We start from the raw sequence: 19,020 nt of genomic DNA, 5'->3' as shown, positions 1-19,020 counted from the left end.
TTTTTAAGTGAAAGCAAAAATTCTTAAAATTCTTAGCTGGACTGGTGAACAAGCAATTGAAGAATGTAATGATAATGCTACATGATATTATAAGGTATTAATTCCTGGATGGGATATACTGTTACAAGCCATAAATTCTTGTTAAACTTCAGATTCTTATTTTTCCAGTTCCTCCAAACAAATTAAAAAGGCAAATGATTTCACTGTTCATTACTATATGACTTTTAATAAAAAGTAGGGCTGAGGGAGAGTATCTTCTTGTTTTAATATATCTACATTAATCAAACAGCTTCCATGTTTGCAAAGTGTTGTCTGATTTACAAGCTACATTTATCAATCATTAAGTCAGGATAGCACAATGGCCATGAAATAATAATACATAAACTATATCTCTGGTAAAACTGTGTATGAAGTTATAAGCAATAGTGGCTGATTTCTAAACTTTAACATTATGACCACGTGCGTCCTCCCTTTCCTTCAAATAACCACCAGAGTGTAGGTAAGTAAATAAAATAACCACCAGAGTGTAGGTAAGTAAATAAAAATCACCAAAATATCTTAGAGTACCTTTCCTCACAGAATGTATTTTAGCCAGAAAACCTCATCCACTCCTAATTTGTTTCTCAATAATATTCAGCCACTCTGTCCAACTCTCAATTTATCAGTAAAGAATTTGTGATACTCCAAAAAGGTAACGTAATTATTACTGTCATCTCATTAAGTGTGCTCTTCCTAGTACAAAACTAACATTACAGCTGACACCTAGCTTGTTCACTATGCACACCACCCTCTTCTCCCCTTCCCATCACCACCATTTTACTGGCAGAATGTTCACAAGGCTGAAGACTGTTTCTCATTTCAGCAAACAGAATGCTTAAGATCAGATGGCTAGCCACAAACCAGAAGTTAGAAGCCACACAAAAATAAACACTGGCAGTCCTAAAATCTTCTACTTTCAGTCTCTAACAAAAGCAGTAACATCGTTTTTATTTGTGATGCCCTAAGTTATAGCCAGAAGCTTTTCCCCCGATTATACTAATAAATCAATTTAAAATAATTTTACATCAGATTATGTCCTTCATATACTAGCATACTTTAAATAAATCCATTTTACCATGGTAGGTTCTTCAACTCATATTTTTTTGTATTTTTTCTGTATCATTCTTTAACTACCACATTATTTCTCCATTTTTTTCTAAATATTACATCTATGAACAAAAAAGATAACCCTGCAAACTAACCCTAGAAAAAGATAAATCAACATATACCTTAAGTATAAAAGATCAATATTAAGTATAACCTACTAGGTCACCAAGAGAAAGGTAAGCATCAACTGTATGCCCAAGAACCTCAATTTAAGACATTATGTAGTATACACAATTTTGGTAAACAGAACTGAACACAATATTTGCATATCAAAATAGGCAACTATAGCCTTATTTCTGATTTCAGATAAAAATATCTTAATGCTTTTTATAAGGCAAAACAGTCATTTTAATGAAATATCTCTTTACAGATATAATCACATGATTGACAGATAAAATAATTGCTTTAAAAATACTTCTGAGTCATTTTGTCCTTACCTGCAGGCATGAACCATTACTGCATGCAGTGACTGTTCCATTTCCTAGCACAGACTTGAAGAAGCATCATATCTCTCTTTCAGAATGTGACTAATCTGTGGGTTTGCAATTCCTAAGCTATTTACAAACGGCACTCCCTTACCATATAAGAATAAATATGTATTACAACCCCAAATCAAGTATTTTTAACCTACATTTTACAAATAACCTTCGTAATTCTGTAAAGCAGCAACCTCAAAATGTAGGAAGAAAACCTCACAGTATTTCCCCTTCAAAAAGCAAGATTTTCTTTTTTGCTTTTTAGCTAAATTATTTTTAAAGCCTTCAACAGCTGTCACACATGAACCAGCGGTCTGCTGTGTTATGGTGTGCATGCTGCAGCTGATTAGGCTTTACAATTTTTCTTTAAAAAATCAATCACCCTTTGCAAAAGCAGAACAGCTTGCCCAAATACACATCTTCAATACAGCACAATACCAGCATGCAGGACAATACGTTATATAGCAAACTTGACAAGAAAAAAAAAAAAAATATGTCCTGGTTTGTTTCTTAGCAATGCTACACCATTAATTGTTCATGCAAGAGATGTAGCTGTACCTTTCTGAAGAGGACGACTTCTCAGAGTTAACTGACATCAGCAGCTCAATCTTCTGCTTGATTTCTGGAAAAATCAGAAAATATTCACAACCAAGATTGCCTGCCCTTGCTTTCAAGCCTTATATCAAGAGATTTTTCTTCTCTAATCCCTTTTGTTCAGAATGAGGCCACAAGATTCGCAGTACTTCTGTTAGGACTGGGATTCAATGGTGCTATAAAGGGAAAAAGCTCCAGAGGCATCAGGCCTTGCTAAACTATGCACATGACTGTTTATGAAAGCAGGAAGTACCATTTCTTTAAAGCAGAGGGGTGTTTTCTTTTTTAAGGTAGAACTAGCATGGCTCTACAAGATGATTTTCAATTTAGCAAAATAAAATACAAACAAGACATTTTGAACATCTGAATTAAATATACTAGATCATTTGAGAAGCCTGGGTATTCACGTCACAGGCTGTAATAAACAGATATGCAACCCTTGGCTGTTTCTATTTCACTAGCCCTAAAAAATATGGCTCAGTGAATCATTTTTGTCACTTAAGAATGAAATATTAAACCAGAACCCCAATGTATAGATTTCAAAATGTTTAACCTTTAATTTCTTGATTGTGTTTAATTACAGACACATTTAACATCTAGTGTCCCTAACTCCTCTAGAAAGAGACTTTTTATTTTATACCTTAATTTTCCCCTCCTCCTTAGCAGTACAGTATAAGTGAACAGCAACACCCATTTACCGAGTAGGGATAATATACTTGTCCTTTTAGGAAAGGATTGACAATACACATCTAAAACAGGAATGTAAGCGCCAGTTCAACTTAATTAAAAGATAATTGCTGATACTGATTTGGAAGGGAGGTAATAGACTAAAAGGGAAGGAAGGGTGAAAATAAGAGAGGGAAAAGATAATGAGACAATCTAATACGTTTCCTTTAAAACATCAACGACTGACTCAAAGCACATAATTTTAAGTTAATAAAACTGATATGATCCTATTACCCAGACTATTTCATGTGTAAAGATGTTTTCCTACCCCTAACAAGTATTTCCAACTGGATTTTTAAAACTGAAGTGTGCTTTCATAATAAAAAGTTCACATATTAAAAATAAAGTAGTGCCAATAAAATGTTTTCAACAGTATCAGGATTTCAAAATAGACCTCAATAGTTTTTTTTTTATTTAAAGCAGTAAAGCAAATTTTAATTTTTTAAAATGTTGACTATATAAATCAAAGTTGAATATGAGAAGATGTAAAAGAAAAAAGAATAAAAATTAGTTTTATAAAATACAATGGACCTGTACAGAAATATCCTCTCAGTGTTGTTAAAATAAGGAATTTCCCCAAATTTTTAAGCTTATAACTTCAATAAGCATTGTAAAAGCGGCATGAATAGCTGATGAGAGAGCAGAATCTATCATAGGCTGTAGCCAAGCTGCCTAGCCACTGGGAGAGGAGAGCACAGCGCCTATAGGTGGGGTGGTGCTGAGACTCACCTTGAGGATCAGGCACGTGGCACCACCGTGAGCCCTCAGCAGGGCCCCTCCCCTTGTTTTGGAAGGAGGAGGGTGTTAGAAACTCACACTCTGCCTTGGATTTAGGAAGAGGCTCCTCTGCCTCTTTTTTTTTTTAAATGGAGTTTCGCTCTTTGCCCAGACTAGAGTGCAATGGCACAATCTCGGCTCACTGCAACCTCCACCTCTCGGGTTCCAGCGATTCTCCTGTCTCAGCCTCCAGAGTAGCTGGGATTACAGGCGCCCACCACCACACCCAGCTAATTTTTTGTCTTTTTAGTAGAGACAGGGTTTCACCATGTTGGTCAGGCTGGTCTTGAACTCCTGACCTCAGATGATCCACCCACTTCAGCCTCCCAAATTGCTGGGATTACAGGTGTGAACCACCGTACCAGGCCTCCTCTGCCATTTTTAATAGCTATATGACCTTGGGGAAATTACTTAAACTCTCTAAAGCCTCTATCTCCTCTCCTGTAAAATGAGGATAATAACATATATCTGAAAGGCTGTGGTGAGGATTTAATGAAATAACCCATGAAAGTAAAGTAGATTGTGCCTGGGATGTGGTGAGCCTTCCCTGCCTCATCTCTCAATGATTATTTACTGAATGAGTTAATGAAGGATACGAGGCCTGTCCAATGTTAAATGGTTTTTCCATAGTTTAAATCCACCTTCTCCTTCTTCTCATCAACCTCAACATCCCCCTTTTTATCACTGTAGTGTTACTGCAGGTGGGAACTTAACTTTAATCTGTATCTCAGCCTCCCTTTCTAGAGAATTGTGTTCCATGTATTAACTCGCTGCTTCAGAAAAGAGATTACACTTGAATCCATCTTCATCATGGCAAGTTTTTATTCCAAAACAACAAAAAGTTCACACTTCAGTATACCGATGTAAATCAATGCACTTAAGATGAAAAAGGCCAAGATTAAATTACACAGCTCTAATGAAGTTAATGCCTATCTTGTAAACACTGGAAAGAAAAGTTCAAGCTATAAACCATACTCTGGTGACACTGGAAGCTCCAACCAAAGAGGATTCTAATAATACATGAAAAGGTTTCTAACTTCATTTTCACCTTATCTCTAAACCTTCAGATTTGTTCATAGCTTCAGAAGGACTCAGAAATCAAGGAACGTTAACACTCTGATACTGTATCCTTTTAGGCCCACATATTCCATCTATGCTACCATCAACTCCTCCCTGTCCATATCATCCATAGGTCTGGTAATTCCCCAGGTTCGTGAAGAATTCCAGAAGCCATTTAACTGATTTCCATTCCACCACAACATCTGCCATAATCGGGGGTACCTGGATTTCCATACTGACATGACTTATTACAAAAGACCTGGCTATGGACTCCAGGCTCCTCAATCCACAGACTCTTGAACGTCCACCTCTTGAGCCATCCGTTCCCTTGACCATGCTCAGGACACCTTCTTACACACACTGCAAACACTTTCCCCCTCAATCAGTCAGTTGTTTTGGAATTTTTTTCAATTACTTCCAGGGTAGTATCTGGGACCCTATACACTTTATTTTTCTGTAATGAAATCAACCAATCTTTTACTTGTTAAATTCTGGTCTTCCTGATAAACTTAGAAACGTGTTCCTCACACGAAAGTTTTTAAAATTTTCATCCAATTTTCCTCTAATATGCTTTATAATAGTATTTGCATGTAAATCTTAGAAACTTCCAGAATTTATTTTGTTCTATGAATTGATATAGAAATCCAGTCGGCTTTTACAAGTCAGATTTTAAAATGACTCTCTTGTCATTTTAAAATGACGCATCCTCACAATTCTAAAATGACTCCCTTGCTTACCACTTCTTGCTTCTTCCAAAGCAGCACCCACTGTCTCCATGTATACATTTAGACCAATGAGTGCAAAAAAATCCATCAACCTGTTTATTTAATAGTTGTATTCCCTACGGATGTAATCTGAAAATGCTTGACAGTACACTCAACAGCTCCTTCTACATCTCAGCCTTTAATCAATCCTTTACCATCTGCCCTACTCCCACCTTAAGACCACACTTGCTTATTTCACACAGAAAATAGGCAAGCAGTTCCTGTGTAGTTTGAATAAACATTTTAAATTATAGTTGCTTTATTTTTAGTCATAATTTTGTTTTTTAACTGCTAAATAACATTATAGGAGGACATAAGTTTTTGTGGCTTTTTTTAATGCTCTTACATTTGCTTTCTCCTCCTAACTCTGGGTACTTTGCAAGACCGTTATATTCCATGCAAGCCCTTAAATGCTGGTGATACCTACAAGGACCCTCTTTTCACTCACTGACCCTTCTATCTACATACACCCTCACCATCAAGAACTACAGGGCATTGATGATAACTGTATCTTAGCTTCCAGCCCAATATTCTCTCCTACAACCCAGAACCACATATCCTCCAACCCCTACTTGACATTTTCACCTAGACAGTCGCTGCATGGCTTGAATGCAATGTCTAAAATTGAACCCATGAACTTATAAACCTAATGTCTTATTTTATACTCCTTATCTCAGTGAACAGCAATGCCATTGCCTTACCAAACCTCAAATGTTTCAGGGATCCCAGGCTAGTTTCCCCAATCTCATCTGAAGTATCCTTCCCGGCCAGGCACAGTGGCTCACACCTGTAATCCCAGCACTTTGGGAGGCCAAGGCAGGCGGATCACGAAGGTCAGGAGATCAAGACCATCCTGGCTAACACAGTGAAACTTCGTCTCTACTAAAAATAAAAAAAAATTAGCCGGGCACAGTGGCGGGTGCCTGTAGTCCCAGCTACTCAGGAGGCTGAGGCAGGAGAATGGCATGAACCTGGGAGATGGAGGCTGCAGTGAGCCAAGATCGTGCCACTGTACTCCAGCCTGGGTGACAGAGAGAGACTCCGTCTCAAAAAAAAAAAAAAAAAAAGAAAAGAAAAGAAAAAGAAATACCTTTCCCTCCATTCTCCCTTTTTTATATCATATGCTCTGGAAATACTGAGTTCTACTCTATGTGGCTCCCCAGGCATGCCATGCTTGTTCACGCCACTAAGTCGTATACGGTTTCCTTTCCCTAGAATGCCACTGTTGTCTCCCTTGCACACCCAACTCGCTTTTTTTTTTTTTTTTTTTTTTTTGGAGACAGAGTCTCATTCTGTCACCCAGAGTGGAGTGTAGTGCTGGAATCTCAGCTCACTGCAACCTCTGCCTCCCAAGTTCAAATGATTCTCCTGCCTCAGCCCCACAAGTAGCTGGGATTACAGGTGGGCACCACCACTCCCAGCTACCCAACTCACTTTTCTAATCCCAGTCCCAAATGTTCCCTCCACACAAACACCTTCCCAGAATTAAGTTCACCTCCTCTACGTCTCTATATTTGCATTACCAAATTACTAAAATACATAAATTACTTGTTTCAGTCCCCATGAGACCATTGCTTCCCTAAGGACAGGCACCTGACTGTTCAATTCAGACAGCCTGGCATGTCAGACACTGGTTGTTGACACCTTCATAATCTTCTCAGCCCGTTACAGTCAATCTAATGTTAGTTACAACTGAGCTACGTCAATTTATTCTTAAATATACATCTCCAGATACACTTAATCAAAGATCCAAGCAATTTTAGAACTAGACTGATCCTCAGAGATCATATAATAGCTGAACCACATGAATTTATAAAGGGGAAATTTAACGGGCAAGAAGGTAAACTACTGGAGGCAATCACATTCTTCATCCTCTCCAGAAGATTACTGTTGCTGAGACCTACAGTAAAATTTCCAAGAACCTCAACAACCCAAATAGTAAAACCCACCCAATAGTCCCATAGGCTGTTCTTTTGGATAAACACAGAAACTGACCTCAAGTGATCCACCTGCCTCGGCCTCCCAAAGTGCTGGGATTACAGGCATGAGCCACCGTGCCCAGCCAGTGATTCACTTTCTGTGTGGAGAGCAGCAGGACCTACACCAGACCCCTGGCATTTTGGTAACAGTAGGACATTTCAACCTTATTTTAAATCAGTTTTTAAAATGCTATTTTCTTATATCTTCAATCAATTCAAATCATCCTTATTAATCAGCTTTCCTGATTAAAACAACTAATCATTTGGGGCATGATACTCTTCTTATTCATCCCCTTATATACATCCCTCAAAGCCAACAATTCACTGTGATTTCCCTATTCATTCTCTTGATCAAACCTACAGATCTTCCTCATAACTCTTTTATTCTCGTTTTTACTCACACCTTAAAAGATACTCAAACTCCTTATGAAGATGAACAGTTTTTAACTCTTCAGTTAATGGCCTAGTAGCTCTAATGCTTCACCTGTCTACGCTGTAACACACTAGAAGTTTAAGGCTCCTGGAACACTAAGGGCTATCAGTCCAGCATTAAGCCAAGCCCCTGGAACCCTGATGAGGAGCAGCAGATTACCAGTAACTCTACTCAGAATGACGTCCCATAGGGGTGGTGCTTCAAAGATAGAGACATCCTAGGAGAAAAATGGAGCCATCCTGAATCTACCTAGAATCCTAGGAGTGAGGGGAGCATAAGAACACACGGAAGCTGTGGGCATGATATGCTCCTTTGTCATTCAGATCACTAAACCTGAGCATGAGGACTCTATGACTTACGTGAAGTGGAAATTTAAAAAGACATAATAACTGGGCAGATTATTCTACCTAAATTCTTAGAGCTACGTCCTTTTTCCATGGGAATAATTCTGGCAAATTTAATAAGCTTCCTTTCACTTGCCAAATTCTTTACATAATCATCCACAAACTTAATTTTGTTTGGGGTGTACATAAGGAAGATTTTTTTTTTTTTAAGGGACAGAGTCTTGCTCTGTCACCGAAGCCGAAGTGCAATGGTGCAACTATAGCTCACTGGGGTCTCAAACTCCTGGGCTCAAGCAATCCTCCCACCTCAGCCTCCTGAGTAGTTAAGGTTGCCTGAAATGACAGGTTAATACTGCAAGAATATACCTAGAAGTTAAGAGGAAAATGCCTCAGCAGGCCTCAAAACCACACGCTTCTTCAGAAGTCAGAGCAGCTCCCAAATCAATACTTCCAGGTGTTCAGTGGGATAGTTCTCCACTTTAATGCTCCACTATTCTGGGGTTTCAACACTTCTCCCATCCTAATTCTACTTCTCCTGCCACTGCCAATTAACTGCTTCTTCTATTTCACATGTTTACACATTCTACTGCCTCGGGATACATGCTTACAGAGCCCTTCTTGGTGTCTCCAACTTAGTATTTTTAAGAGACTTCTCACTGAAATGCAAAAGGCCCGCAGAGGCTTTTCTGGCTCAGGTGCCAATTTCTGATACTACTATCTGAAGCCACGTATTGAGGTCCTGACTCAAAACTGACTGACTCATAAGGGAATGTTCACAAAGGTGCAAGAATAAAGCAATTCCTCTGCGTAATCTAGGAGGGTGGATGATTAACTGACCAACATCTGCTAAGGCCAGTTTAGCCTTAAAAGGGAGTGCTATCCCAGTGTTCATTACTGAAGTCCTCTATTATAAGAATTCACAGAAAAGCAGAAATTCTGCAAACATAAAAATCATCATTGGTAAACTGAGCATTCAAAAAACTATCCCCAATTATCACTAACTTTTATCCCCACCCATCAAAATCCTTTGTCACGCTCATTAATAATCACACAGTCTAACAATCCAATAAAATACAAATCTCGGGCCAAGTGAAAACTTAAAATCTGCAAAAGATGAAAAAAGTGACAAAGTTGACAGAAAATACTAAAGAAATTCTAGAGTTCCAGGCAAAATCATTGATAAATGAGGATAGAGGAGAAGTTTATGAGGTTTGTAAATGAAGAGAAAAATCAACAAGGACAATAACATGCTAAGTGCCTCAAGAATAATTATTTGAGGCCGGGCGCGGTGGGGCTCATGCCTGTAATCCCCGCACTTTGGGAGGCTGAGGCAGGCAGATCACTGGAGATCAGGAGTTCGAAACCAGCCTGGCCAACAAAGTGAAACCCCGTCTCTATTAAAAATACAAAAAGTAGCCAGGTGTGGTAGAGCATGCCTATAATTCCAGCTACTAGGGAGGCTGAGGCAGGAAAATAGCTTGAGCCGGAGGCAGAGGTTGCAGTGAGCTGAGATCATGCCACTGCACTCCAGCCTGGGTGAGTGAGACTCTGTTTCAAAAAAAAAAAGATAATTATCTGATTATTAGAGACTGAAAGAGAATACATAACAAAGCCCTTAATTTGCAAAAATGAGGCCAGGGGCAGTGGCTCACAACTGTAATCCCAGCACTTTGGGATATCACCTGAGGTCAGCAGTTCGAGACCAGCCTGGCAAACACGGTGAAGCCCCATCTCTAATAAAAATACGAAAAAAAAAAAAAAAGCCAGGTGTTGTGACACATGGCTGTAGTCCGAGCTACTTGGGAAGCTGAGGCAAGAGAATCGTTTGGACTCAGGAGACGGAGGTTGCGGTGAGCTGAGACTATACCACTATACTCCAGCCTGGTTAACAGAGCAAGACTCCATGAAGAAGGAAAGAAAAAGAAGAAAGGAAAGAGGAAAGAGGAAAGGGGAAAGGGGAAAGGGAAAAGGGGGAAGGGGGAAGGCAGAAGGGGAAAGAAGTAAGGGGGAGTGCGGAAGGGGAAAGAGGAAAGGGGAAGGGGAAAGGGGAAGGAAGGAGAGAAAGAGAGAAAGAAAAAAAGAAAAAAAAATAGTAAAAATGCCCTTCATTATGGCTGCATTATAACCCAAAAGATGTCCAATCATGTTATTACACAACTTAGTATGGAAATGTACACCAAAAACAATCAACACTTGGTATAAACTTAGTTCATTCTAAAAATAAGTACATATTTTCTATTACAATTTAAGTTTTTTAAATAAAATAGGCTTACTTTCAGATTGTGATTTCATTTTTCAAGATGAAGTCCCAGTTCCACCCACTTCCTTAAACGCAGCCTTTGCCAGTACCAGCTTTCCCCTGCTGCAATTCCAAAGCAAGATGGTTTGTGCTCCTGAACACAGTGCCCATAGACTATGTCATGGTCACTCCAAACTTTACAGTGGGGGTGCCAGAGGGCGGGGGGGGAGGGGGAGGGGGAGGGGGAGGCGGTGGTGTTGGTGCAGGCGGAAGATAATGAAAGAGGAAAAGGAGGTAGTCTCAGGCTGGTTAGGTTTCTGATTTAGAACTTTCAAGGTAGCCGCTGGTACCACTTATGAGAAACTCTGTTTGAGAGGAACGTTTTTCTGTTACTTTTAAAATTATTATTCTGGGTACAATTTATAACCCAAGAGAAATAATAGTTCAAAAGGAAAGGGGTTTGCCACTGATTTCTAAGTTCTGGCAAGAAAAGTGAGTCATTCTCTCCAAAAATGGGATCCCTATTTCCCCTACCCCCAGGAGGGTGTGAAAGAAAGCCAACAAGCAAGAAGGCAGAGAGGAACCTCAGACCACCCAGTCTAAAGGCCTCATGGATACACTAAAACTTCACAGTTCACCAAAACTGTTTGTTACCAGTGTTTTGGTATAAAATTTCAGAACTAAATACAACAATGTATTAAATAAATTCCTAATTTTATTCCTCTCACCATCATTCCCCTGTTAGCAATGAAATGTGGTGAAACCAGTCTCTGAAAACTATCTAAAGGTTTCTCACTCACTACAGCAAAGTATCACTAATAGTTAATCCGGCCTCTTGACAGAACAAAGCCTCTTTTTCTCTGACTCTGTCAAGCAGACAGAAGAAGTAACACAAGTTCTTAGATAGCTATGAGCTGTTACACTCAAGCTGACACCCAATGCTGTGTTCAGTATGAGGCCAAGTTTTAAAGCTTTTCCTGCATTATTCTTAAAATATGAGCATCATTTATTTTACTGATACAACACATAAATTTTACAAATTACATCATAGAGTAATACTCAGAAAAAATAAGTATTTTTATAATCTTAAGAGATAGTTTTCTCATACCAGATATTAATTAAAAGACAACTGAAACTACTTGGTTCACTGATATTGGCACATACAAAGTCAAAAATTAAGCCAAGCACAGTGGCTCACGTCTGTACCCCAGCACTTTGGGAGGCTGAAGTGGGCAGACTGCTTGAGGTCAGGAATTCAAGACCAGCCTGGATAATATGATGAAACTCCATCTCTACTAAAAATACAAAAATTAGCCGGGTGTGGTGGCACATGCCTGTAATCCCCACTACTTGGGAGACTGAGGCACAAGAATCGCTTGAACCTGGCAGGTGGAGGTTGCAGTGAGAGCGAAGACTGAGATCATGCCACTGCATGCCAGCCAGGGTGACAGAGCAACACTCTGTCTTAAAAAAAAAAAAAAAAAAAAAAAAGTCAAAAATTAAGATGTTTTAATTTCATCTGCAATTTTTGCATACAAACAACAGTGAATTCACCAAGGCAATGAATGTCTGATTTCTAACTTCTTTGGTAAGCCAACACCTACCCAATCATCTCAAAAAGAAACTTTATTATGTTAAGAGGTGGTAAAATTATTCTAGGAGGCTATTTACATGTATAAGAAAACAAGACATTAAAAAAAAAAAAAGGCATAAGAATTAGTGCCCCTAACTCTCAACTCACATTAACTTTCAACCCATTTTTCCTCTTTTTTGTTGTTGTTTGGGTTTTGGTTATTTTCCCCCCCTTTTTCTGAGACAGGAGTCTGGCTAGGTCGCCCAGGCTGGAGTGCAGTAGCACGATCTCAGTTCACTGCAACCTCCGCCTCCCAGGTTCAGGTGGTTCTGCTGCCTCAGCCTCCCAAGTAGCTGAGATTACAGGCGCTGGCCACCACGCTCAGCTAATTTTTGTATTTTTAGTAGAGACAGGTTTCACCATGTCAGCGGGCTGGTCTCAAACTCCTGACCTCCAGTGATCCATCCACCTCAGCCTCCCAAAGTGCTGGGATTACAAGCATGAGCAACCGCGTCTGGCTCTATAACTTTCAACTGCAAAAACGGCAATTACATTTGCACCAACCTAATAATTTCCATTTAACATGCATAGAAATTGAAAGCTAAATTTGCTCAAGACTCCAGTGCTCCCCACCAGTTGCAGTGGCAAATGTCTGCAGTCCTAGCTACGTGGAGACTGAGGCAGGAGGATCACTTGAGCCTTGAAGTTTGAGGATATAGTGCACTATGATCACCCCTGTGGATAGCCACTGCACTCCACCTGGGCAATACACTGAGACCCTGTTGCTAAGGGAAACAAAAAACAAACAAAAAAAGATCCCAAAGCTCAACAGTTTCACTTACAAAAGCAGCAAAAATAAAATATTTACAAATTTAATCAAGGAAGTACAACGCTTGTACACTAAAAACTACAGAATACTGTTGAAAGAATTGTCATATTCACCAAAGTTGAAATAAAGGAAAAACTATTAAGGGCAGCCAGAGAGAAAGGTCGGGTTACCCACAAAGGGAAGCCCATCAGACTAACAGCAGATCTCTCGGCAGAAACTCTCCAAGCCAGAAGAGAGTGGGGGCCAATATTCAACATTCTTAAAGAAAAGAATTTTCAACCCAGAATTTCATATCCAGCCAAACTAAGTTTCAAAGTGAGGAGAAATAAAATCCTTTACAGACAAGCAAATGCTTAGAGATTTTGTCACCACCAGGCCTGTCCTACAAGAGATCCTGAAGGAAGCACTAAACACGGAAAGGAACAACAGGTACCAGCCATTGCAAAAACATGTCAAGATGTAAAGTCCATCGATGCTAGGAAGAAACTGCATCAACTAACGAGCAAAATAACAAGCTAATATCATAATGACAGGATCAAGTTCACACATAACAATATTAACCTTAAATGTAAATAGAGTAAATGGTCCAATTAAAAGACACAGACTGGCAAATTGGATCAAGAGTCAAGACCCATCAGTTTGCTGTATTCAAGAGACCCATCTCACATGCTGAGACACACATAGGCTCAAAATAAAGGGACGGAGGAAGATCTACCAAGCAAATGGAAAACAAAAAAAAGCAGGGGTTGCAATCCTAGTCTCTGATAAAACAGACTTTAAACTATAAAAGATCAAAAGAGACAAAGAAGGCCATTATGTAATGGTAAAGGGATCAATTCAACAGGAAGAGCTAACTATCCTAAATATATATGCACCCAATACAGGAGCACCCAGATTCATAAAGCAAGTCCTTAGAGACTTACAAAGAGACTCAGACTCCCATACAATAATAATGGGAGACTTTAACACCCCACTGTCAACATTAGACAGATCAACGAGACAGAAAGTTAACAAGGATATCCAGGAATTGAACTCAACTCTGCACCAAGCGGACCTAATAGACATCTACAGAACTCTCCACCCCAAATCAACAGAATACACATCCTTCTCAGTACCACATCGCACTTATTCCAAAATGGACCACATAGTTGGAAGTAGAGCACTCCTCATAAAATGTGAAAGAACAGAAATTATAACAAACTGTCTCTCAGAACACAGTGCAATCAAACTAGAATTCAGGACTAAGAAACTCAATCAAAACTGCTCAACTACATGGAAACTGAACGACCTGCTCCTGAATGACTACTAGGTACATAACGAAATGAAGGCAGAAATAAAGATGTTCTTTGAAACCAATGAGAACAAAGATACAACATACCAGAATCTCTGGGACACATTTAAAGCTGTGTGTAGAGGGAAATTTATAGCACTAAATGCCCACAAGAGAAAGCAGGAAAGATCTAAAATTGATACCCTAACATCACAATTAAAAGAACTAGAGAAGCAAGAGCAAACACATTCAAAAGCCAGCAGAAGGCAAGAAATAACTAAGATCAGAGCAGAACTGAAGGAGATAGAGACACAAAAAACCCTCCAAAAAAATCAATGAATCCAGGAGCTGGTTTTTTTTGAAAAGATCAACAAAATTGATAGACGGCTGGCAAGACTAATTAAGAAGAAAAGAGAGAAAAACCAAATAGACGCAATAAAAAATGATAAAGGGGATATCACTACCGAACCCACAGAAATACAAACTACCATCAGAGAATACTATAAACACCTCTACGCAAATAAACTAGAAAACCTAGAAGAAATGGATAATTTCCTGGACACTTACACTCTCCCAAGACTAAACCAGGAAGAAGTTGAATCCCTGAATAGACCAATAGCAGGCTCTGAAATTAAAGCAATAATTAATAGCCTACCAACCAAAAAAAGTCCAGGACCAGACGGATTCACAGCTGAATTCTACCAGAGGTACAACGAGGAGTTGGTACCATTCCTTCTGAAACTATTCCAATCAATAGAAAAAAGAGGGAATCCTCCCTAACTCATTTTACAAGGCCAACATCATCCTGATACCAAAGCCTGACAGAGATACAACAAAAAGAGAGAATTTTAGACCAACATCCCTGATGAATATCGATACAAAAATCCTCAATAAAATACTGGCAAACTGAATCCGGCAGCACATCAAAAAGTTTATCCACCATGATGAAGTGGCCTTCATCCCTGGGATGCAAGGCTGGTTCAACATACGCTAATCAATAAACGTAATCCAGCATATAAACAGAACCCAAGACAAAAACCACATGATTATCTCAATAGATGCAGAAAAGGCCTTTAACAAAATTCAACAGCCCTTCATGCTAAAAACTCTCAATAAATGCGGTATTGATGGAACGTATCTCAAAATCATAAGAGCTATTTATGACAAACCCACAGCCAATATCATACTGAATGGGCAAAAACTGGAAGCATTCCCTTTGAAAACCGGCACAAGACAAGGATGCCCTCTCACCACTCCTATTCAACATACTGTTGGAAGTTCTGGCTAGGGCAATCAGGTGAGAGAAAGAAATCAAGGGTATTCAGTTAGGAAAAGAAGAAGTCAAATTGTCCCTGTTTGCAGATGACATGATTGTATATTTAGAAAACCCCATCATCTCAGCCCAAAATCTCAAGCTGATAAGCAACTTCAGCAAAGTCTCAGGATACAACATCAATGTGCAAAAATCACAAGCATTCTTATACACCAGTAACAGACAAACAGAGAGCCAAATCATGAATGAAATTCCATTCACAATTGCTTCAAAGAGAATAAAATACCTAGGAATCCAACTTACAAGGGATGTAAAGGACCTCTTCAAGGAGAACTACAAACCACTGCTCAGTGAAATAACAGAGGACACAAACAAATGGAAGAACATACCATGCTCATGGATAGGAAGAATCAACATCATGAAAATGGCCATACTGCCCAAAGTAATTTATAGATTCAATGCTATCCCCATCAAGCTACCAATGACTTTCTCCACAGAATTGGAAAAAACTGCTTTAAAGTTCATATGGAACCAAAAAAGAGCCCGCATTGCCAAGACAATCCTAAGTCAAAAGAACAAAGCTGGAGGCATCATTCTACCTGACTTCAAACTATACTACAAGGCTACAGTAACCAAAACAGCATGGTACTGGTACCAAAACAGAGATACAGACCAATGGAACAGAACAGAGCCCTCAGAAATAATATCACACATCTATAGCCATCTGATCTTTGACAAACTTGACAAAAACAAGAAATGGGGAAATGATTCCCTATTTAATAAATGGTGCTGGGAAAATTGGCTAGCCATAAGTAGAAAGCTGAAACAGGATCCTTTCCTTACTCCTTATACAAAAATTAATTCAAGATGGATTACAGACTTAAATGTTAGACCTAAAACCATAAAAACCCTAGAAGAAAACCTAGGTAATACCATTCAGGACATAGGCATGGGCAAGGACTTCATGTCTAAAACACCAAAAGCAACGGCAACAAAAGCCAAAATTGACAAATGGGATCTAATTAAACTAAAAAGCTTCTGCACAGCAAAAGAAACTACCATCAGAGTGAACAGGCAACCTACAGAATGGGAGAAAATTTTTGCAATCCACTCATCTGACAAAGGGCTAATATCCAGAACCTATAAAGAACTCAATCAAATTTACAAGAAAAAAATCAAACTACCCCATCAAAAAGTGGGCAAAGGATATGAGCAGACACTTCTCAAAAGAAGACATTCATACAGCCAACAGACACATGAAAAAATGCTCATCATCACTCGCCATCAGAGAAATGCAAATCAAAACCATAATGAGATACCATCTCACACCAGTTAGAATGGCAATCATTAAAAAATCAGGAAATAACAGGTGCTGGAGAGGATGTGGAGAAATAGGAACACTTTTACACTGTTGGTGGGATTGTAAACTAGTTCAACCATTGTGGAAAACGGTGAGGCGATTCCTCAAGGATCTAGAACTGGAAATACCATTTGACCCAGCCATCCCATTACTGGGTATATACCCAAAGGATTATAAGTCATGCTGCTATAAAGACACATGCACATGTATGTTTATTGTGGCACTATTCACAATGGCAAAGACTTGGAATCAACCCAAATGTCCATCAGTGACAGACTGGATTAAGAAAATGTGGCACATATACACCATGGAATACTATGCAGCCATAAAAAAGGATGAGTTGGTGTCCTTGGTAGGGACATGGATGCAGCTGGAAACCATCATTCTCAGCGAACTATCACAAGAACAGAAAACCAAATACTGCATGTTCTCACTCATAGGTGGGAATTGAACAATGAGAACACTTGGACACGGGAAGGGGAACATCACACACCGGGTCCTATTGTGGGGAGGGGGTAGCATTAGGAGATATACCTAATGTAAATGACGAGTTAATGGGTGCAGCACACCAACATGGCACATGTATACATATGTAACAAACCTGCACGTTGTGCACATGTACCCTAGAACTTAAAGTATAATAAAAAAAAAGAAAAAAGAAAGAGTACTAATACATGCTACCGCATGGCTGAACGTTGAAAACATTATGCTAAGTCAAAGAAGCCAGGCACATAACAAATATTGTATGATTCCATGTGTGTAAATTGTCCAGAATAGAGAAATCCATCAACACAGACAGTAGGTTAGTGATTGTGGTTAGGGCAGGGTGGGAATGAGGAGTGTTTGCTAACACAAAGAGGTCCTCTTTGAGGTGATGAAAATGCTCTGGAATTATGTAATAGCGATAGTTTCAAAATACTGTGAATACGCTAAAAGCTATTAAATTGTACACTTTAAAATGATTAAAATCGAGGCAGGCAGGTCGTTTGAGCCCAGGAGTTCAAGACCAGCTTACGTAACATGGTGAGATACCGTTTCTACAAAAAATACAAAAAAACTAGCCAGGTGTGGTGGTGTACGCCTGTGGTCCCAGCTACTCAAGAGGCTGAAGTGGAGACTGAGCCCAGGAAGTCGAGGCTGTAGTGAGCCGTGATGGTGCCACTGCACTCCAGCCTGGGCAACAGACAGGGACTCTGTCTCAACACAAACAAAAAACAAAAAATGATTACAATGCTGACAAGTTATTAGGGCTATTTTTTTTTTCCAGGTAAAAAAAAAAAGGAAAGAAAAAGAAAAACTGCAGAGCTAGTATGTAACTAAGCCAGGATAAGAAACCAGGCTGTCTAACACCAAAGCCAAACTCCACAGCTGTGCTACAGAGCATGAAAGGAGGAAGTTATCAATCTGACTGAGGAAAGGGAGCAGTCATCAAGGGCATTTGGGCTTGGTTATAAAGGTCAGAATGACTTTGCCAAGTGAAGAAATGAAGATTGGGCCCACTCAGAAAAACATGGCACATGCAAAGCTACAGAGAACCTCTCATGTGCGCCATCTGAGTGGTTTTGGTGGCTGACAGGACTTAAGTAGGTACTAGTAAGAAAAGAAGCCAGAGATAATGGCAGAGCCTGTTCCAGAGCACCTTCTATGCCATACAAAGAAATCCTACTTTTAAGTAGGGCAGAAACATAACCAACTATACAGTCAAAATTAAAGATTCAATAGGTGATTGAAATTTAAAAGTAAAATTAAAAAATCTTATATCATGCTCAAGGAAAAATATTAAGCTTCATGGAGCTATTTATAAGGCTTGTCAATTCACCACAATTCATTTTGTGTCTGTACTCCCACACAGTACCCCTCAGGAGATTTGTCAATTATCACTTCTCTCATTTGTAAATCCTAAAATTCTCACCTCAAGCATCAGTTGTCCCTTATTTCTATAAAAATATCTTTCACAGCAGCAAGCAATAGTAAAATCTACTTTCAAGGCTTTGGTGCTTTATACAACATTATGAAGTACCAAACACTTTAGCCCAATGGGCTAGGTCTACTTTATTCCTGTCTTGCTGTTTGTGAGGTTTCCCACATATGCACCAACCAAAAATCTAAACTCATTCTCCAAGTTAATAAGAAAGAATCAACATACAGGGTCTTAAACACAGCAAGGACACACAAGAG

The 19,020-nt window shown here is 39.2% G+C and overlaps 1 protein-coding gene across 16 annotated transcripts in view; it reads right to left on the bottom strand.

Moving 5' to 3' along the window:
* LOC105475333 (SRSF protein kinase 2) overlaps positions 1–19,020 on the bottom strand; it is a 296,256-nt gene that overhangs the window by 159,148 nt on the left and 118,088 nt on the right. For 9 of the 16 annotated variants that reach the window (XM_071094728.1, XM_011730505.3, XM_071094720.1 and 6 more), the window contains one exon: positions 2,181–2,244. The exons of 6 other annotated variants lie outside the window; for them this stretch is intronic. In XM_071094728.1, coding sequence (XP_070950829.1) covers positions 2,181–2,218 — 38 coding nt within the window. In that variant the 5' untranslated portion in view covers positions 2,219–2,244. Of the gene's footprint in view, positions 1–2,180; positions 2,462–19,020 lie in introns of those variants that run through there. One more of the 16 variants, XM_011730508.3, reaches the window with a different exon arrangement.

Source organism: Macaca nemestrina, chromosome 4 (genome assembly GCF_043159975.1).
Source record: "Macaca nemestrina isolate mMacNem1 chromosome 4, mMacNem.hap1, whole genome shotgun sequence".
Lineage (NCBI taxonomy): Eukaryota > Metazoa > Chordata > Mammalia > Primates > Cercopithecidae > Macaca > Macaca nemestrina.
Note: the sequence above shows the minus strand (reverse complement) of the source record. Positions and strands in the feature narration are given on the sequence as shown.